The sequence below is a fragment of the Ambystoma mexicanum genome, chromosome 4q (genome assembly GCF_040938575.1).
Source record: "Ambystoma mexicanum isolate Mex_15411 chromosome 4q, UKY_AmexF1_1, whole genome shotgun sequence".
Lineage (NCBI taxonomy): Eukaryota > Metazoa > Chordata > Amphibia > Caudata > Ambystomatidae > Ambystoma > Ambystoma mexicanum.
In genome coordinates, this window is record NC_090928.1 from 793,581,323 (window position 1) to 793,603,996 (window position 22,674).

Consider the following 22,674-nt stretch of genomic DNA (forward strand, 5'->3'; position numbering starts at 1 on the left):
TTTTTCGTACCAGTATTTTCTGACTTTTGGAAAAGCTAATCTGTTTCCTCAGAACACACTTTCAACTTGCATCCGGCCGGTATACCCTCCTGACAGGGCTTTCCTCATGTGTGCTCTGTGCATACTCACAAACTGACAGTCTCTTATACTTGTTTCGTCTTCCCTTGAATACACCTGGTATACGATCCTTCCAGGGCTTCTCTTACAGGTGTACTGCATACACTCACAAACGTGACCGTATCTTATTCTTATTCCGCTTTTCTTTTTTACAAGATATTAATTTACTTGTTCTTCCTCATGTATTTAATTTAGGATTATTATACAGCTTTGCCTACATGCCTCGGTGTCCCTGCTTCTCTTGGGTGCACTCACCAGTTCTGCTGAAAAAGTATAGCATTTTTATCCATCTCGCTGTTTCTGCTTTTCAGTTTCTCTGCGTCTCGTGGCTCCCGTCCACTTGTTCCATGTTTTCTCAGGCTGACGTGAAATGATGGTTGCATCCTAGTACTGGCAAACGCCCAGAAGCCTTGCATCTGCTTGTGGCGCCCTTGTCCCATACTATCCTCAGCAATCTGCTCCCTGCTTCTGTGTTGTTGAGCCTGTTGGCTCCATGGACTCTGTACTAGCCCAACTGTATCTTGGACAGCACAGAGAGAAGCAGTGTTCTCCAGCCAGCATCTGCTTGTCAGCTGCTTCACTGGTTTAATTTTCCTGGCCTCAGGTTTGTTCCTCCAAACACTAGAGTGCGGTGGGTGCTCTTCGCTTCCAGTGATCTTTATTACTCGGTTCATCTTTTTCGTACCAGTATTTTCTGACTTTTGGAAAAGCTAATCTGTTTCTAGTTCTTGATGAATATGCAGAGTTTGAAAAAGTGTTCTCGTTAATTTTAAAAGGCAAGTCAGTTCTTGATGACTTGTATGTAGAGTTTGGTAGGAGATTTTCAGGATCCTTCTTAGGTGAATGAGGGGAGGTATCACTATATGCCATAAGGGCAGGGGTATCCTCAACAGAAAAAGAGGACACCATATCTCGTCTGATGATGTCATGACACGCTCCCGCGCGCTGTGATCCTCCTTCATACAGCCGCCCCAGGGTCAGGATCAGGTAGCAGCTGCCGTCCCCTGGCCACATGGGGAGAGGTCACTGTTGGGAAAAGAGTGATGACACCATCGGATTCATCACATTACTCTTGACACATCAGTCCCAGGGGGTGAGGGAATTTGTAATGGGAAAACCAAAGACAAACTGAGACTGCCTCTAGTTTAAAGTGGAGGGGCGCCATTATAATACATTGCTTTATTGATTAAGCTTTTCACCAATGACATGCTTCCATGAGGGAACATCTGACAAATGCACATGGCTTGCCAAACATCAAAAGAAATTGGAACACAATATTAAACCCATGGTCTCAAATGTCAATAACATTAACAAAGTAAAATTGTCAACAACAATTAAAAAATTGGAGCAATGCATGAAAGATAATGACCACCTGTGCCATGTGTCATGTTAAAGACTAAAATGTTATGTTACGTGTTCAAAATAAAGCCACATACGGTACAATGTTTCTATTGTATTGGCATGTGTTGACATTGCAAAATGTTTCTTATTTAGAACATGCTGAGCACAAAAGAATTAGGCCATTGAAACATTGTTTGATGGGAATGGCTTGCACATTGTCATTACAATATCTTTGTAAATAAGCCCTTCATGCCTACAAATGTATATGAGGTTTCAATGGGGCAATGTTGTATCCTTTGTTGATATTCAAGTTAACAGAACTAGCAGATCTGAACTTTCTATAACCTAGGATGTACATTTACGCCTGGCTGTCATGATCCCTGTCCTGTGTGGAAGGATCATTGATCACATCAGAATATACCATTAAATTCCTACGGAAAAAGGGTCTTTTGAACAGGCCCTCTGAGCTAATGAGCAGTCCCCACCATTGAAAGTGCATTTTAGGACAAGACATTCTTATAAATAGGAGCTAAAATACCTGTAGAAGCAGGTCAATATGATGTGAAGCCTGATAACCATCAGGCCTGTTCTCATAGGGCTGAGCTTCAAAAACATCATTGTGCAATTAGAAGATCACCTTTGACATCAGTTTAGGCATAAAACCGATCAGATGTTTGGCTTAATGAAAACCCAAACAAAGGAGACCCTGTTTCAGCAGGTCCAGATTAATTATTGGCAGAGAGGCTGCTACCATTGGTTTCATTATCCCCAGAAATCTTGAACTCTGCATGTGAGATAAATGGACCATTAGGATCAACACTATGATTTGCATTTAAAAATGTTTCTATCATAAGTCCACAACTATACCAGTTAGGAAAAAGGCAAACTGTTATTATGGGGCCATTCTCCATCTACTCAGTAAACATCTGAATAACTTTATGGATAAATAAGCCCTAGTTTAACTGCATATCCAGACTTGCTTTTGGGACGGTGAATTACAGAAATTCATGATTTATCAATGTGGCATGTTGCAACGGAAAATTATAAAAGAAAATTCAGACGTGTCTATGGGCCTGGCAATTACAGAAATTCATGATCTATCAATATGGCACATTGCTAGAGAAAATTATAGAAGAAAAACTAATTTATAATTTAAAATACAGGCAAATTGGACCAACTTTTTCATATTCAGATATGTGAACATGCAATGGGGATTGAGGGGTGTGTTACGGTGGAAGTGTTCACTGTCAACTAAGCCAATCGAATTATGCATTTATATATTTTCAAAGAAACACACCAATCAAATAAATGCAAGTCAAAAGAAACTGTAAATACAATCCAAATAATACAATACAAAAATATAAGAAGTATAATAAAAAAAATACTAGGTTATACAGCAATAACACTTAAAAGTAGCAAAAAACACGGCATCCCCCACTAAGCTAAATCCAAATGCAAGACACACAAACAAAACAGACACACAAAAACCAAAAACACACACCCACCCACAAATATAAACAATCCTATGATTTTCTACCCCCGCGAATAAGCAGTAATATGCAATCCAAATTACCCATACAGCTCATTAAAGGATGCCCATAAATTCAAATACTCCTCCGTCCTGCCCTCCCTTGACAACATGACCGTATCAAAATTAGATTAAATATGCAATTCATTCACACAAGCACACAACAGTGGTTTGATCCTCGTCTTCCAAACCTTCATTCTCTGCTTAACCGCCAACATTAGCGACCTATCAATCCAGAGATAGTGACCAGGATCAGCCACACACCTGTTTATTTTGGAGAGCCAGATATATGGCATTGGCAACCTAGGGTAGCACACATTCATAATTAAATCCAACCAGACTCCGGAGTTTAAAAGCTCCAAAGAAGTAAACAAATCTATTTCTAAAGGGATGGGTTAATCAGAGAGACCACCTGAAGAAGGGAAGAGTCATGTACAAGAGAAAACATGAAGAGAAGAGAAGGTGAGGCAGTTCAAACTTCAAGAATGCAGATCAGAAGGGGATTTGCCGACTGGGTGATTTCCAATCTAAGAGGGTTCAATGCTGATCGCAAAAACTGAAAGGATAATTTCCAAGTGACTACCAGAATTCCCAAAATGAAATATGCTGTCTTGAGCCTTTTCTCTGTGCCAAGTCTCAAAAAGGGCAGTCAGAGAAGGGTGCTTTTAAAATTAATCGATTTTTTAATAGGAAATTAACAGTGCATTGCACTTCCGTGCAGCCTCTGCGCAGCTCTTTGTAAATAAAAATCTCTTGTACCCAAAGAGTTTTCACACATATAGTTAATTTTGATCTTTGATTCAAAGACATTTGTAACATAGCGTAATGAAGATCTGTTTGATAATTTGTAATCTATGAAGCCCATAGATATAAAATGAATTTGGGAATTAGAGAAAGCCTAATTGTGTTATTTCTTCTTCCATAGAAAATTATACAAATGCACATCCTATGTAACCCCTGTGACGTTTCGATAGGTATCATCACTTCTCCACGGAGGGAGCCCTTTTCCATGAGGTTAGGGAGATACAGCCGCTACACAATTTTTCCCTTAGGGGTGGTTTAATGCAGCAGAACCACATGGGTAGGGAATCCCGGTCTGGGGACAAGGACGATCACCTTGGGTACAGCACGTTGAACAATGTCACACCCCAACCTTCCCTAACACCCTCCACTCCATTCAAAGCTACTTCCTTGAGAGTAGACCAATGTATTAATGCAGTAGTGTAGCACTTGGGATACAACCAAAGCAGAACATACTAGGATGAAGAGGAGCATAGAAGACATGAAGATTACCGACTGAGCTAGTACTGGTATGAGGTGGCACAAAGGAGTGCTAAAAGAAACAAAGGACTTTGACGATCCGCCAGGCCTGGAAACAATGTATCAGAAGAGACGGTGGACTAAAGAACTTGTCAAGTCCAGATGGGAGAAGCAGCAGAGGTGGATCGATTGTACCGTGCAGGAGTTTCGAACCTGGATGGTAGACCTGAGGAAGAGAAAAATAGAGGACACTGGCGAGCAGCTGAGAGAGTCCTCCTGAGGTCTCTCTGTAACGTCCCAGGCATGAGACCCAAGAGAAGCAGAGTTGAGTGGTGCTGCACGCCGAGACGCTGCAGTGCAGTGAGAATAGGGGAGAGCAGCCTAAGAGTCGTAGAGAAGAACATTATCCCCAGTGACATACCGTTGCCCTTGTAAAGGTAACGGGTGGTATAGGAGATCCAGAAGGGACACAATGGTGCAAGTGGGGCAGTCTCAGGTGATTCTACCTTGGTTCATAAGCAGTGATAGTTAAACTGATAGTTGGGCCTAAGAAGGGTCAGCCGTATGTCTAAACTAATCTTGCTCATAGCAGTGGCAGAGATAAGCCACTGACCACCAGATAAGGGTCTTGGGCCCCAACATAAGTGAAATAAGCCTTGTAGGAAAGTATCCTCATAGCAGTGGCAGAGTTAAGCTCACTGAAACTCACAGAAGGATGTGGGATTTTGCTAATACTGTTAGAGAGTCACAAAATAAACATCAAGTTTGAAAGATATGGAAAAGAACTCTCAAACACCAGGAGAAAGGCATAATTCTCCTGGTAAAGACAATAAAGCCTTTTGAATATACTCAAGCAACGCCAAGGGAAGGGAGTCGTTCCCCCTGGACGTGTTGTGAACTATATTCCCTGGGCTTGTTGTGAACTGTATTGGAGTGTGCAGAACAATACCAGGACAAGGTTTAAGTTACCTACCTGTAACTATTGTTCTCCAGCATGGGTCTGGCATGGATTCATATGCCCATGAATATTCTCCATCGTCAGGTGACAGGGAATATTCATGAGCATGTGAATCCATGCCAGACCCCATGCTGGAAAAGAGAGTCATTCTCCTGGTCTATGAAGTTGAGCTGCACAAGGATTGTTGGAACTACAAGCCAGGTGAATGGGAGTCATTCCCCTGGCATTCTCCTGGAGCAGGAACCTTCTGTTGGGGTATATAATTCTTTAGTTGTAGGGTAAGGGGATAGAAGTAGGTTGTGAAACATGATGGTGAAGTTTGATTTTGATGGACATTCTGACAGATTCTTTAGTATTAGTTTGAGGCAGGGCCACCCCTCTTAGAAGACAGGGATAGTAGTTAGGGCTTCTTTTTACTATAAATAAAAGTTTATAGCAACCATTTTTCCACCCTTGTGTCAGCTTCCTTCTTCGACACCCTTACACCCCTGACTCCTGACTGTACATAGTAGAGAAAAGGAACTACCACCTGTGGGACTGAATCTGCAAAATTAAAATGGGTGGGCACTCATACTTGTATCAGAATTTCCTAAAATTATTTTCCCAGCTTGGGTGGGTGAACTGGAATTCCTTACATTCTGAATCGATAACACTGCATCTGTAACCCAGAATATACAGAATTCTGATACTACTCATTACGAACATACTTTGAAATTGTGCACACATGCTAGCAACTCACAGAACCATATTTACATGCCAAATGTAATATATGCATCAGTTCTCTGATTCTAACACGTGTTGGTAGTGTGGGGGGAAGCAATGTTTTTTATTGTTTTTCCATGCAACTTTATGTTTATTTTAGAAATGTTTTGATGTAAAGAGAGTTTTCATACAATGGCCGATAAATGACAGAACTGCAGCAATAATGCCTACTGTTATTCACATGTATAGATTTGATTATGTATATGGTTGCAATGTGTGTGAGAAATTGAGAGGTTTACACATTCTTTTAGTTTTTGTAGACAAGCTGCTTTTGATTGTGTAATATTGTGGCGACGTTCCCTGCATAAGGTATAAGTTAGCCTATTTCTTGTCCCCATATTTGTGGGGTGGGCCGTATCTCAGTGGGCATTTTATCAAGGTGCCCTTTTAGTGAAACAAACCAATACATTGCAGTTGATCTCTGCACCAGTCTGGTGTTCAGTATTTTGATGGCCATGTTGGAGTTGATGCAGCTTTTGACTTGGAGATGTTCGAATGATCTGTATTCTTCTGGCAGCAGGATGCTACTGGTGACTGGCTTAGGACATAAGGGCCACATCTCCTATTAGAACCCTGGGTGGGTGAATAACCCTTCCCCTATTGGTCAATTTGCAGGCTATTAAGAGCGGATTATAGCTTGGAGTTTTCTTATTGCCCGCAAATTTGACCTTTGCTTTCTTTTTCTCTGAAAGCCGTGCACTAGCAGTGTTTCACCGTCCCCGCCCCCCCCGCCGTCTCGTGGCCAAACTGGAAATTACATTTTAAAAATAATACCGTCCTTTTTTGTTTGGTAGTTTAATGAAAATAATAATTTACTATGAATAAGAATGACTTATATTTTTGTCCTGTTATTTAAAATTTAAATATTCTAAATGGAATATTTAAGTCCCCAAGTAAAGACAATATAAAAATGTAAACAAACAAAATCCAACATTTCCACATTTTTTGTGTTTGTTGATGAGTTCTAATAGCTTTATAGACCTACCTCGCTCTCGGGCTATTCTGCTGTATGGGTCCTCATACCTCGTTAAAAGACTGAGCATCCCAGTATGGCCTTCTGGCTAGGTCTACAAAGCGCAATTAGTTTCTGGCTTCTATTGTTTGAGATTATCTTGGATGGAGAAGGGAAGAGGATATTAGCATACTTGATCGAAAAACATTTGACCTTTTCAATCTGACCGATATTTGTAATAGTTTTTTTGGTCAAATTAAATTAAATACATGGGGAGGGGTAAGGGAATCGGTTAAGGTGGGGGAAGAGAGGGAGCGTGGGGTCTCATTTTCGACCCAAAAAGAAATAGGTCAAATTGGAAAAGATGAAATATTTTCGATGAAGTAGACGTAAACTGGAAAGAGCTCATCAAATAAGGCAGTTGAGCTAAAATTGAACATGTTTCTGTCCCAAGGTCATGAGTTTGTTGAGCTTGGTAAGGGAATAGTTTCTTACCTGTAACTCCATTTCTCCAGCATTGGTATCTTTCATGGATTCACATGCTTAGACTATTCCCTGTCGTCATTTGGGAACCCTCAGTATATTTATAAAGACGTTTTCCATAGGAAAAAATGTCAACACTTCTGTGTCCTATCTATGTCGTTTTGGCCCGCTTACGCCTGCTCCAATAGGACGTAGTGGTATAAATAGCCCCGCTCCCGCAGCTCCCTTCAGATTTTAACCCCCAAAGTAGTATGGGGTATATATGGTTTGCATGCAGGGGAGGCCGGCGGGCGCATGTGAATCCATGAAAGATACCAATGCTGGAGAAATGGAGTTACAGGTAAGAAACTATTCCCTTCTCCAGCATTGGATCTTTCATGGATTCACATGCTTAGAATAGATTGTATAGCAGTACTCCTAATTTTGGAGGTGTGTAATGCAAACCAATATCATCATAGCCACACATGCATTTTGCAATGGAAAAAACTTCCAGTCATAGTACATTAACAGTAAGAAACTCATTAAAATACATTGATAGAAGGATACACCCCTCTATGGGGCTTACCTTACTGAAACAGGTGTCGTAGGACTGCTTGTCCCATCTGTATATCCTCTGCATGCTTTTGCTCGAGGCAATAATGCAGGGTAAATGTATGTGGCACCGACTAGGATGCCGCTTGACAGATATCTCCCAGCGGGATTCCGGACAACAATGCCGCTGATGACGAAGTGGATCTCGTCGAATGGACTCTTGGACGCTTTTCCAGCGGCTACCCTGCTTTTGAGTGGCAAAAAGCAATCGTCGACGATACCCAGCGGGCAAGTCCTTGCTTTGAGATCGCTTTTCCCTTTGCCGAAGGGTTATAAGCCACCAATAGTTGCCTTGTACCTCTAAGATCTTGAGTGCGATGGAGGTAAAACTTTAGAGCTCTTTTCACATCCAATGTATGGAGATCCTTTTCCGCGACAGATGAAGGTGTTGTGAAGAATGTTGGCAGTACAATAGAAGAATGCTTGTGGAATATAGTTGGAACTTTTGGTATGAAATGAGGGTTGGTTCCCAATACCACTTTGTCTTTGAAAAATCTCAAGGATGGTGGATCAATAACTAACGCCTGTAGTTCCGAAAGTCGTTGTGCCGAAGTAAAAGCCACCAAAAAGGCTAATTTCCACAATAAGAATTTTAAAGATGATGACGACATAGGCTCGAAAGGAGCCTTCATTAGTGCTGCCAGTACCTGGTTAAGACTCCAGTTCGGAGGTAACTTTTTAGTTGGAGGAAATGTTCGAAATAAGCCTTTCAGGAAATGCTTAACTAACCGATCACTAAACAGTGGTGTTGAATGTCTTTTACGAGTGAATCTCGAAATAGCTGCCAGATGAACCTTTATCGAAGAAAAAGATAAACCCCTTTCTGCTAAGTGCAGCAAGTATGTAAGAAGCTATTCTGCCGCGATATTCAGGGGGTCCAATCCTGGTGGATCCTTGCAACACATGCAGAATCTCCTCCACTTACATGCATACAAAGTATTTGTGGACGGACCTCGTGCGACTTGTAAAATTCGACGACAGTCCGATGAAATGGTTAGAGCCCCAAATTCAGAGAAGTCAGGAGCCAGGCTGTCAGGCTGAGGCCGTCCGGATCGTGATGCCAAACTGCTCCCTTGTCCTGAGATAGAAGGTTCAGGATCTTCTGGAACCTCACTGGTTGCGTTATCGACAGCTGAAGCAGGTCGGAGAAACACGACTGTCTCGCCCAGTACAGGGTCACTAGGATCACACGACATGGGTATTTGTGAATCCATTGTAGGGTTCGTCTGATGAGTGGAAACGGAGGAAACGCATACACAAACTTGCCCGTCCACGGGAAGGAGAATGCTTCCCCCTGTGAGTCGGGTTGTGGCCACCTGCTCGCGTACTGTGCACACTTCTTGTTCTCTCTCGTCGCAAAGAGATCCAGGGAAGGATGGCCCTATTTTCCGAAAACATTCGCCAGTTGTTGGTCGTTCAACTCCCATTCATGCAGTTGATTCATCTCTCTGCTGAGAGAGTCCGCCTGTACATTTTGTACTCCTGGCAGGTGGAAAGCCAATATACTTATCTTCTGCTCGAGAGCCCAATGCCATATTTCTTGAGCTTCGGTCGAGAGAGTTCTGGAACGAGTACCTCCCTGCTTTCTCAGGTAGAACATTGTTGTTGTATTGTCCGTCAATATCCTTACGACCAATCCCTTTTTTCTTTGCAGAAAAGATTTCAGGGCCCAAGGTACCGCCCTCAACTCCAGCACGTTGATATGAGGGGTTGACTCTTCCGATGACCACAGATCTTGCACTTGCAGGGACTCCAGATGGGCTCCCCATCCAGTCAGAGAGGCATCCGTCACCACCCTCATCTGAAACTCTGGTTCCTGCAGGGGCATCCCTCTCGTTAGATTTTCGGAGATTCTCCACCACTGCAGTGCTTGCAAAAGCTTGTTGTTGATAGTCAATTTGTCTGACCATAGTCCCTGACTTTGGGACCATTGGTCTGCCAGAAATTCTTGTATTGGTCTCTTGAAGAGACGACAGTTGTTTACTAAGGGGATACACGACGCCATGGCCCCTAGTAGTGACATGTATTTCCTTAGCGACACTCTGGTGTTGACTTTCCACTTTTGCTTTGTGTCTGAGCTTGTGAACTCTCTCCACAGATGGTTTTAGCAATCCTGACTGCGTCTGGATACTCCTCACCCAGAAACACCAAGTTCCTTGAGGGAGTAAAGGAGGACTTTTCGAAGTTGATCGCAAAGCCTAACCGCTGCAGAAGTTGCATGGTGGCCTTTAGACTTGCTTGTGCTATTATCAGAGACGACCCCCTTACCAACCAATCGTCCAGATAAGGGTAAACATGATGACCTTTTCTTCTTAGCCAAACTGCTACTGGAGCCAAACATTTTGTGAACTGATGACTTTAGTCCGAATGGGAGTACTTTGAATTGATAGTGGGTTCGCCCGACTACGAACCTCAGAAATTTTGTGTGTCATTGACGAATTGGTATATGAAAATCCCCCGGCTGTATAGATCGGATAACCTCCTGAAGCGTAAGCATCTTGAACGTCAGATTTTTTAGTGTCTTGTTGAGATCTCGAAGATCTAGAATGGGTCGCCACTTGCCGTTGGGTTTTTTGACAACGAAGTAACAGGAGTAAACTCCCTGACCTCTCTGGGCCACCGGGACCAATTCTATAGCCCCTTTTCTTAGCATTAGCACCACCTCTTGTTGTAATATTTGAAGATGGGGTTGCGCAGAAAACACAGGTGGAATGTGTGGTGGCACCTCCTTGAATTGTAAAGAGTGGCCTAGATTCACTGTGTCTAACACCCACCGGTCTGATGTTATTTGCTCCCACTCGTCGACACGGCGAGATACTCTGCCTGCCAGGACGCCCTGAAGCTTGTCATTGTTGGGTCTTTGATTGCTTGTCTTTCGTGGGTGATGAATAACCTCCTCTTCTTCTCGAAGCCTGATAGTCTCGGCCTCTTCGAGTCGCCTGGGCAGCCCGCCTATAGCCTTGAGAGGAGTATGATGGCCTGCTGAAGCCCCGGTCTCTGGATGACACAAACCGTGAGTTTCCTGATGCCCCTCTGAAGGGAGGAAAAGAACGAACATTTCTGCCACTCTGAAGGGCTCCAAGAGAGCATGCTGTGTCCGAATCTTATTTCATTCCTTTTAAGGCCTCGTCCACTTTCTCCCAAAACAATTGCTCCCCTTCACACGGCATATCGAGCACTTTGTATTGTAGCTCTGGTCTAAAGTTGGTACACTTAAGCCAAGCTTGCCACCTCAAAACCACTCTGTTGTTTATTTGTTTAAAACCTGATTCCGCCAGGTCTACGGCGATGTTAATTGAGTGGTTTGACGCCTCTTCCCCCTCACGCACCAGCAACATAGCAGATTTTCTGTGCTCATCCGGTAGATGTTCCAGGATGCGGACTAAACGATGCCACATCTCCCTGTCGTATCTCGCCATGATAGCCAGAGAGTTGGCTGCCTTTACCGTTGTCGCTCCTATCGACAACACTTTCTTGCCAAAGGCATCTTGCCTCCTGGCCTCGTTGTTCGGGGGGGTCGTGCATTTATGCTGTGACCTCGCCTTTCTTGCAGCCGCTGCCGATACTACTGATTCCGGGGAAGGTTGAGAAGACAGACATTTCAGAGTAGACTCCGGAGCTTTAAACTTATTTTCCAGTCTGCTTTCAACCGCAGGCTCCGAAAACGGATGGCGCATGGTTCGTAACCCTTCTTGCCAGACGTGGTCTAAAATGGGGACCGAAAACACAGACTTCCTCCTCTTCCCCATATGATCAAACAAGAAACAGTCTTTCTTTTCCTCCTCCGTGGCCAAGCCTAACTCGGTACATGCTTTTCCCATCTTTGCGTGGAAGGAACCGATGTCATCCGGCGGTGATGGCTGCGCCAGACTTCTTGGAGCTTCCACCTCAGCCACCGACTCCCATGTCGGGTCTCTTGAAGGGGATGATGATATATCTGAAACAGACTCTCCTCGTTCCAACTCGGACTCTGGTAGCTCTCCTTCCTTCGGGTGTGAGCGTGGAGGATCTTCGCTAACCGGAAGAGCTGTTGGTACCCTGGCCATTGACTGCAGAGCTGGACCTGGCTCGTCGTCGGCTGGCGTAGTATGTACCACTGCAGGTGCACCAATGTGAGGCAACTTCACGTCCAACCGGCTCAATAGAATCTGCAATGTGGACAACACTTCCACGGACAATACCGCCTGAGGGTTCAGTAAAGACGTAGCTGGGATACTTCGTCCACTCGAGACCGTCAACGAATTGACACCCTTTAACCCAAGATTTGTTGGGTCAACCACCGGTTCACGATCGTCTTCTACAGATGATATTGAGAAGGCTGCTTCCTGTAGTAACAGGGCCTCTGGTAAGACTGGATCGTATACCTCCGGCTGCCAGCTCTCCGGAGGGGCCACCGTCGACGATGCCAACTTGTCAACAGTCGTCGTCTGAATCGACTGAGCGATTGCCGGAGGAATAGTATGCGCTGATGGTAATGAAGGCGTCGACGACCGAACTCCCATTAACGACAACGGTGGTTGTCGCGCAGAGTCCTGAGGTGTTCCCGCTTTTCTTGAACTTGACTTCTGCTTCGATGAATCTCGACTCAAGGATGACCTATGGTGGTCTCCTGAGGAGGTCTTTAACAGATCTTTTCTCTCCTTTTTTGAAGAGGAGGAAGAGGATGAAGCTTTTCCCTTTGATGACGATTCCCTCGTAGAATGTTTCTCAGAGGAACGTTTCTCCGTCGAACGTGGCTTCTTCGCCGGCGGCTCTGCAGATACAGAGCGGCGGGTGGCTACCGGAGAGTTAGATCTCGAGGCCAAACTATGTGTAGAGCCTATCTCTGAGGGAGGGTACGCTCCCGCGCCGTCATTTAGCCACGTCACCAGACCGTCTATTTCGGTCCCTCAGGGTCTTCTGTGAGAAGCCTTTACAAATCTCCCAACGGTCAGCCGAAATGGTGAGGATGATGACAATACAGGCAATACATATGCCCATCTCCTTTGTAAACCTTTTTTAATCCGCATGTAGCACACGGACGGAACAACGCCTTCCCAGACATTGGGAAAGAAACAAAAATCAACCTTGTAAAATAGCAGATAACACGAGGTGATCCCACTACTTTGGTAGACGGTTGAAATCTGAAGGGAGCCGCAGGGGCGGGGCTATTTATACCACTGCGTCCTATTGGGGCAGGCGTAAGCGGCCCAAAACGACATAGATAGGACACAGAAGTGTCGAAATGTTTCCTATGGAAAACGTCTTTATAAATATACCGAGGGTTCCCAGCCTGACGACGGGGAATATTCTAAGCATGTGAATCCATGAAAGATCCAATGCTGGAGAAGTAGTTGTTCTTTATAGGTGGCATTAAAAGGGAGCTCTGGTGGTGTGATGGGTCCCGCAGCTGGTGGACAGTAGGGGTAGCCCTGAAGTGGCTGGAACCATGCTTTGGGATGGAGATTTATTGGGTTGGTCTAGATGTGTGTTGTCCTGGTAGGGTGAGGTGGTTTTGGTAGAGGTGCTCCCTTGAGGGTTGCTTGTGATGTTGTGACCAGGATTGGGAGTTGTGTCGGCTTTTCAGTTTGATGACTCTGGGAAGGTGCAAGGTTACTTTGGCGTGTGGTGTATTAACCATCTGATCGAACTGTTAAAGGAGGAGGACAGGATTGGTGGAATAGGCTGTGCTAGGATGGTGAAATTCAAAAGAGATGTTTCGGCCACTTTACATATACTGTGTAAACTGTGAGAGATGGTCAGTCTTTACCTGATATGATATGATATGATATGATATGGTATTTGTAACGCGCCTATACACAAGTGTTTCAAGGCGCGACGAGGCAGGGAGGGAGGGAAACAAGGGGAAGAACAGACAAACGATCCTACTAGGCCAGGTGTCATTCAGATCGCGCAAGTGCAGAGGTAAGGGGAAAAGGAGAAAGTGCAGGGGGAGGAGGTGGGGGGGAAGTGCAGTACAAGGTAAGTAGCGTAATAAAATAATAAATAAAAAGGGCCAGCTGGTGGCAAGTGCAAGGTAAGTGCAGAGCAAGTGCTGAGAAGTGCTGGGAAGGGGGGCTGTAGGGATACAGTGACAGTCCCACAGTGCAGGGGGAGCCAGGGAGGCAGTGCAAGTGGAGAGTGGCTGGGCCCTGGACCGAGGTCGCTGAGAGTGGCCCAGATGCAGGTTTAGTGCAGAACTCAGTGGGGAGTAAGCAGGTTTAGCAGGGGAGAGGGAGAGAGAAGGCAGAAGCGAAGAGGAAGGTTTTGAGGTACTTCCGGAACCGGAGATGGTTCTCCTCAAGTTTCAGGGAGGCAGGAAGGCTGTTCCAGAGGGAGGCCCCTGCTGCGGAGAGAGATCTACCCCCAGCTCGTTGCTTCGAGAAGCGGCTGACCATGAGGGAGTTGGAGACGGATGAGCGAAGGGCTCGTGAAGGAAGATATTTAGGAAGAGAGAGTTGAAGGTATTTAGGCCCCAGGCCCCAGAAGGCCTTGTGGACAATGCAGAGGGTTTTGAACTTAATCCTCGCAGCCACTGGGAGCCAGTGAAGAGATTTCAGTCCTGGAGAGATACGGTCCCTGGGCTTGAGGCCAAGGACAAGTCTCGCAGTTCTGTTCTGGATAAGTTGCAGAGGGCGGAGAGTGGAGGCAGGCAGATTAAGATAGAGGCTGTTACAGTAGTCCAGCCTTGAGAGAACCAGGGCTCGGGAGACAGTGAGCTTCTGGGGGAAGGAGAGGAAGGGAAGAATACCTCTGAGGAGGTGCAGCTGGTAGTGTGACTTCTTAGAGACGTCAGATATATGAGGAGAGAAGGAGAGTGTGGAGTCGAAGATGACCCCGAGGTTTTTAGCCTTGCAGGTAGGGGCGGGAAGGGGGCCAAGGGAGGCCGGCCAGAGAGCTGCAGGGAAGGAGGGAGTGGGTGTGCCGATGAGTAGAATCTCAGTCTTACTGGCGTTAAGGCAGAGGTCATTGGCAGCACACCATTCCTGGATAGCAGACAGACAGTCGGAGATGAGGGAAGGAGAGGAGGAGGCCGAGGGTAGCCTGAAAATGAGCTGGGTATCGTCCGCATAGCACTGGAAGTGGGGGCAGAGAGCGGCGATGCGGTGGGCAAGGAGTGCCAGATACTGGTTGAAAAGCCAGGGAGAGAGGTTGGATCCCTGGGGGACACCACAGGTGGAGAAAAAGATGTCAGAGAGGAAGGAGCCCATTTGGACCTGGGAGGGTCGACCGGAAAGGAAAGAGGTCAGCCAAGCCAGAGCCTGACCAGTGATACCCAGGTTATCACGGAGACGGTTGAGCAGGATGGCATGGTTGACAGTGTCAAAGGCAGAGGAGAGATCGAGCAGAATGAGAACACAGGGAGTGTTGGAATCGAGGTTAAGGAGCAGGTCCTCACGGATGTTCAGGAGAGCAGTTTCCGTGCTTCTGGCCGCTCTGAAGCCGGATTGATGGTCATGAAGATTACCAACAGATTCAGCATGGAGGTTAAGCTGGGAGATGGCCAGTTTCTCCAGGAGTTTGCCCAGGAAGGGAGTAATGGAGATTGGGCGATAGTTGGCCGGGCAGGAGGGGTCGGAGGAGGGTTTCTTGAGGAGGGGGTGCACAAGGGAGTGCTTGAGGGGGGATGGGAAGACTCCAGAGGCGAATGAGTGGTTGCAAAAGTCAGCCAGGGCAGGAGCCAGGGAGTCGATGTGGTCCTTGATGGTTTTGGAGGAACAGGGGTGAACCTGTTTAGACGAGGCTTTCATAGATCGGACTTGTCTGGAAACCTCATCAGCAGAAAAAGGTGGAAAAGCAGAGAAGGAGGGCGGAGGGGCGGCTGCAAGAGAGCAAGAGGAAGAGCCGGGAAGAGAGGGAGGGAGGAGAGCGGAGGAGAGCGAGGACAGGATGTCCTGAGTTTTTGAGATGAAGTGCGAGGCCAGTGCAGTGCAGAGGGCCTGGGAGGGGACAGGAGAGGTAGAGACTGCAGCAGGGTTGGCCAGCTCCTTGCAGATTTTAAAGAGTTCGGCCGAGTTATTAGATGCCTCAGAGATGCGAGATACCTGCCCGGATGGTCTTGAACAACATTTTGGAGAAAGCACCTCAGAAAGATGCAAGCTGACGTAGGTGTTGGTGTTGGAGAAGAAAATAAGGAGATGTCGGTTTTTCTTAAGTGGGTTTTTCTCTTTTTTAATCATTTTTGGGGGGACTGGCAGATTACTGCACGGCCCATTTGATTGAAGGAGAATTGGTTACTATTTTTTGGTAGAATGTTTCCACATATATATGTGGGAGGTTGGTTTGGGGAAATAATTATTGTAGGGAATTGAGGGGCCTCTGGGGGTCTCGCACCACATACATATGTGGCAAAATCGACCTGTCAAAAAAAAATAATATTCATTCGAACAATTCTCCGTGGACCAAATGGATTTGATGGAGTCACCCTGAACCTTTTTTGTGGTTAATGTATAGATAATCACAAAGTTGCCTTTCCTAGCCAGTGTAAGGGTGGGTGACCATGTATTAGCGGTAGAGAAGCAAGTAAGAGGTAGATCATTTCGTTCAACAGGACCTTGTTGACAAAGATCAATGCGGTCAATAGAATACTTGTGCAGGGAACGCATTTGCCAGCCATACAGGCATTGAGCAATATCAATGGTGGCAAAAGTACAATTTGTGGTGAATCAGTTTAGTCACTGGGTCATGTGTGAGACAATCAGTGGGGTCAACACCCCAATTTGTGAGACAAGCCAATGAGGTCACAGCAACACATTTTATGAGGTTAATCAATGGGATCAGCTGAACACTTTTGAAGCAACTCAATGGGGACAAAAGCCAGACTTTGAGGTGTCTGAAAGCGGTCATCTTCACACTTTATGGGGTACATTACACTGATATATGTATACACACACACACACACACACACACACTAAATGAACGATGAAAATTCAATGTATACAAGCACATCCCCAATAGAACTTTACAACAATCCTGGGGATGTTCTTAAACCAATATGGTGGAAGCTGAATCGAGTAGCATTCCATCAACTGTCTTGCACATTATACAAATTGTAGGAATTTACTTCTGAAATATATTTCAGGTGGAGAACTCTTCTTTATTAAGCTAGTGCAGCCATAACACTTTTTTCCTGATATCTAATTTAGTAAAGTGTAAAACAAGCTTGCCACTCGACATCATTTAAATAGTAAACATGATCAAATAAACCAATTATTAAATGCATACCTCTGAGTGAATTACGTAGTTCATCCAAAAGGCACAGAAATGTATACGATCTTCACAAGGATTTATCAAACTAAATTCACACCAATTTGTAACAGATTTCATATTTTAATGTTCCCATGCATCGCTACAATACAACTGATTGAGCCCAATTATAATATTTTGTAAGGACTGTATAAGCCTTTTTCAGAGTTCCAAATGTTATAACGCAACCAGATTAATTTAACAGGTTCTCTGTGCCATTTTTCAAGTACATAGTTATTGTGTCAATCATCGTCTCAATCATCGTCCCATCCTGTCTTTCTCCATAAGCGTGTTTTCGTTTCACGGAACACTGACAGATCAGAAGTCATACAGGGAACTGCAGTTAAGCACTACAAAGTGTGACAGGGTGAGCTACCTGCCCCTGTTAAGAGGGAATGGGACCCTGCTCAGCTTGGTGTGGGAGGTTTACCACAGAAATTCCCAAAGCCCGTCCTGCTCCAGAGTTGGGGTGAGGGAGAGCCCCTGTGCCTTCTGTGTGTACCTTCATGCACCATACAAGTCCCACCTTGTCTTGCTCCATACGTAGATTGCACAATGCTCACCAGTCGGTTTCTGTTTCGCCTAGGAAACTACAGTTCCCATAAAACCTGTTTGGGCAATAACGAGCAGTTGTCCTGAACAGAAGAGAATCAGCAAGAGACCTGTATGCGGCAGAAAACCTCAGCTACCAAACTCGCAACCTGAGCAGCCCAAGCGACCACAACACCTCTGGCGATTACATCCAAGCATAGACTGCAGAGTGCCCCGTACCACAGATAAACATGAACACCCACCAGGAATATATTGTTAACTGTTAATGGGCTGTGGAACAGTCCGGTTGTAAATCAGGCATCCCGCGTACCCGGGGACCACTCACACAAACTGGGATACAGAGACTGTTTTTGCCATTGATGAGAACCGGCAGAACCATGCATCAGAAAGGGGTTGGGCTTAAGACCACTTTTATGTTTCCATTCGCTTGTAACACATGCAGGGGGAAAGGAAGGGATTGGTTGGCCCGGGGAACCAGGTGAGGGAGGTAGCCATTGGAGAGGTATGGGGGAGGAGGAAAGGGAAGATAGGAAGCACAAAGGTGTGTGGTATTCAGGTGAGGTTGAGGAAGGTAAAGGAGGACGACCAAGAGACCAGACGGAGGAAGGATGGTGGAGAAGGGCATTGTGGAGAATTACTGAAGGAGTGTGCAGGGTGAGGTGTTGGTTAGTGAGAGGTACCTGGTTGTGTGTGTGTGTAAAAGGTGAGAGAATGAGAGTGATAGAGTTGGGAGAGCATGGTGAGTGGGGGGAGGGTGACTGGAAAATAAATCATGGGTGGTGAGTAGAAGTGTAGAGAGGGATAGTAGTAGTATGGAGATAGGCGTAATAGCATGAAGATAGGTGTAGTAGTAGTTTGGACAGAGGGGTAGTACAAGTAGCAGAGTAAGGAGTAGTAGAGTGGAGCGAGGGGTAGTAGAGTAAAAAAGGAGTAGTACCTGTGGAGAGGGAGCAGTAGTAGAGTTAAAAGAGGTGTGGTAGTAGCACTGTGGAAGGAGGAGAGTAGTTGTGGAGTGGAGAGTAGTAGGAGAGAGGAAGACTGGAGGGCAGAGGTAGAGAGTAAAGCAGAAAGGATAGACCATTGGAGGAAGGGAAAGAAAGGAGAGATGGTGGGTGGAGTAGGAGAGTGAGGAGGAGAACAGGACAAGAGACAAAGACGTAGGGAGAGAACAGGAGTGAGTGGAAGAGATCAAGCAGCGCTTAAGTATCCATACCTTTGGGGAATTTAGGTCAGGGACCACCTATATTGTTCCCAAACGGAGTTCAAGAGGAAAGCATGCCTTTAGGCCATCACCATCAGTCAGACTGTTAGAAGCTAGTAGGGGTTCCCAATATATAGTGACAAGCCTGGGGTGGAAGGATACCTGGGTTAGGGAGCTACCGTCCATCCCCAGCTTAGATAGAGAGGGGTCTATTAGAGAGCCCCTTAACTACAAATCACATAAAAACCCTTGACCTGTCTTCAAGAGTTGATGTGTTCTTGAGGACATCTGTGACGAAAGACAGGTTTATGATATCTCAGAGCCAATAGAATCTACTTCTAAAAAATATGTAGTGCGGTAGCGAGCCAAAAATCAAGACAACCAGGTAGGCCAGTTAGAGAAACAAGCTGAATTCTTGAAACAACACTCAAATCAACATACTTTGTAAATCTGACGACAACAAAAAAGAACAAATGGCATGTCCTTCTTGGGTGGTGGGCCATCACTAATGCCTTCACAGCAGCATCTATCTGAGAATGTCAACCAAGACACCTTCATATCATTTTAAATAAATATTAGCACAAAACAATTATAGCTGGGATCCACATCCTTTTGAAAACACGCACTGCCAAAGCCAATAGTTTTGGCATAAATACGCTTGATTTGCCAGATAGTACCATAATATGCCCAGAAAGTACAATAATTTGTCACACAGTAGCGAGATATGCTCCAATTATCATATACCAGGTTTTGCTATTCTCAAGAAGCTAATGCCATATGAAGCCCAGTTCAAGGATGTCTCATGAAAATATCATGGACTCACACCATTGTCAAGTATTGAAATCAAAACCAAAGTACTTGCACCACTACTATCCAGTTACAGATACTGAAACCATGGTCAAGGATATGTGTAGTTAACAAAGCAATGCCAGGTTCCACTATGCCTAGTTAGCATAGCAGTTTCAAATGATGTGATGTCCAGTTAGGTAGGAACAGCAATGCCCAGTTAGCAAAGCACATCTAGATCTCATTATGCCCAATTCGAAAAGCAGAGCTAGATTTTATTTTGCCCAATTAGGAAATCAATGCCAAGTTTGATTTTGCCCACTTCACTTGTTAAGGCCCAATACTAGTATGCCCAGTTACAACAGTGCCAGATTACAGTATGCCCAGTTAGTACAGTAAGACAATTTTGAAATATGAATAGTCATCACAGTAAAACAAGTTATTGTGATGTCCTGAAGCCATAGCAATCATTGATTCCAGTTTGCGGAGTTAGCTGTGCAAGGCCAGATTCCATTGTGGCTGCGTGTCCTTGGTGCTGGGGCAGTGCATATTCATTGCTGAGAAAAAACGTTCATAATGCTAGGTGTAGTGTGTATACGTGCGATGCTGTGGGTCGTGTGAATGCAGTGCTGGTAGTTCTGTTGATACAGTGTGGTGATAAATTATGTGTACATGCAGTGCTGGGTCACTGTGTATGAGCAGCGCGGTGTGGCTGGCCGTGTATATTTGTGCAGTGCTGGAGGAGATGTGTATTGATTGGTGTGTGCAGTCTGTGTGTGAACAGTGCGTTCCTGGAGGCTGCCTGTGTTGATGGTATGATAGGTAACAAACAATAACCGTTTTTACAAAACAAATAACTTTTTGTGTTCAGTGCATCATGATAGGGAGGCCTTGAGTTACATGCTGGGAAATATTCAATTGCAACATGGCCGCTCTATAGCTTCAAACACTACCTTCAGGCTGCGCATCTTTCCTCATATCCACCTCCCCGCTCTACCCACATCATGTTAATAGTATTCCTTTCCCAAGACTGTGAACCAAAACTAAAAATACAGCCAATTCTTAAGTATTTTTAATAACGCCTCTACTTAGCTTATCACAATAAAATAAATGGCATTGCCAGCAACAGCAATAAAATAATGATAAACATGATTTCAATAGACGTATCACGTTTCAGAAATCATTGTGGCAGTGGGCAGGCCATCTAGTATAGTAACACAACAGCCTTCTGAGCATTTGTTAACCTTTCAGAGAAAGAATTTACATTTCTGAGGTGAGTGAAAAACAATGGACGGCATCAGGTTTTGTGCAAAAAGCACGAGACATCACACGAAAAATATTCTGCAACGGATATACATGCGCCGAAAATGGCATCGCACACCTTACCTATAACAATCAGTTCCGTATGGACATTCTGGCCTCTCATCCTCGTCATCTTGACTGCCTTTAGTGCCATCGAGAAAATCACTGTCTCCTGGGTGACTAAACTGCTGAAAATGGGCCGGATTCTTTCTGCGAAATTACAACAAACCTTAATTCAATAACTGTACATGTCAAACAATATGTAGCAATGAAAACATTTGAAAGCGAAATCACACATACTGTTCAGGTTATTTTGCCGCTCTGAAGCAACATATATGTTCTTTGTGAACAGCTCAAAAATAACAAATACATTAAAATAATACTTTCATTTCGAATAACTAACGTGTCATTTCTAATTGCACACCCCCTTGTGCAATGCACTATGGTACACTATGGCTTACAATGCTATTAAAAAGAATACTAGCATAAACTTGTACAAGAGCAGCTTTCCTTGCTATCTAACAGTTATGTGTTTTCAAGTACTAATGGTAGTGTTATTAACTGTAAGAAGAAAACATGACGATTAGACAAACATAACCACCAACAAGTCTTTCATGTATTGAACAACTTACGAAAGTAGTAATGCTTTTGGGCAATGTTACAAGTATCAGGCCAGAAACCCAACTTGTTGGCACAAGCCGACGGCGAGGCCGGATATAGAGAGCTCTTCAAACAAAATGTTCAGAGGTATTATTCCCATTACCACTTAATCAAGGAGGCGATGACATGCTTGAGCATTGCATTTTATATTCACACTAGTAGGTGAACACGTGCGTTGCACAGTAATTCGTACTTCAGTCCTAGTTTGAATTTTTTTTTATTAACTAAAACAATGCTTCTTTGTAGACAATATTGCTAGTCTTACTTCTAGGAGCTAGTGTGAACAAATTGTCTTTGTTTCTAACTTTGGAGCAAGCCACATAAAGCAGACCATGAGAAAAGCATGAATCCTGTAAATTGAATCCAGCTAGTTTGAGTTGGAGCGTTGAGATTGCGCAGCAACATTGTTGGTGTCCCGATCTACAGCCGAGGCAGCAGCAACCTCAACATAAGTGCCGTATGTGTAGGGCTGAAGCATGTAAGGTTGAATGCTGTACCCGTAAACTTCGTACTGTTGAGATACCCGTAAACTTCGTACTGTTGAGATGGCATACATTCATCAACTTCTGTGGGAAAGGAAGTTTCTGTAATTATCATGAGAGATTTCCCACATGTGCTGGACAACATCATTGCAGACACTATTGAAGAGACATGCACCGTTTCCTGTCACCCGCATTACTTAAAAAGCTCAGTTTTGAGTCATACACATGACTTCAAAAGTGAGTGCTGGTAATATCAGCTAGAATGCTGATGGTGGGAAAAATGTAAGAACAATGAACTGCTGAACTTTAGGAACAATGAGGGTAGAACTAAACGGCAGGGGTAAGCATTGCAGAGCGCTTAGTAAAAAAATAAATCCGAAAAAGGTATACTTTATACTTGTTACATTGTCTACACCATGGAAACTACCCACATTCCAATTCAGGTTTGTAGCATGTTGGGAAGCATGCTGAAAA

General features: G+C 44.7%; 1 protein-coding gene across 2 annotated transcripts in view; it reads right to left on the reverse strand.

The window, feature by feature from the left end:
• APLF (aprataxin and PNKP like factor) overlaps positions 1–22,674 on the reverse strand; it is a 960,891-nt gene that overhangs the window by 223,712 nt on the left and 714,505 nt on the right. For both annotated transcript variants that reach the window (XM_069608357.1, XM_069608358.1), the window contains exon 8: positions 21,143–21,268. In XM_069608357.1, coding sequence (XP_069464458.1) covers positions 21,143–21,268 — 126 coding nt within the window. The remainder of the gene's footprint in view (positions 1–21,142; positions 21,269–22,674) is intronic.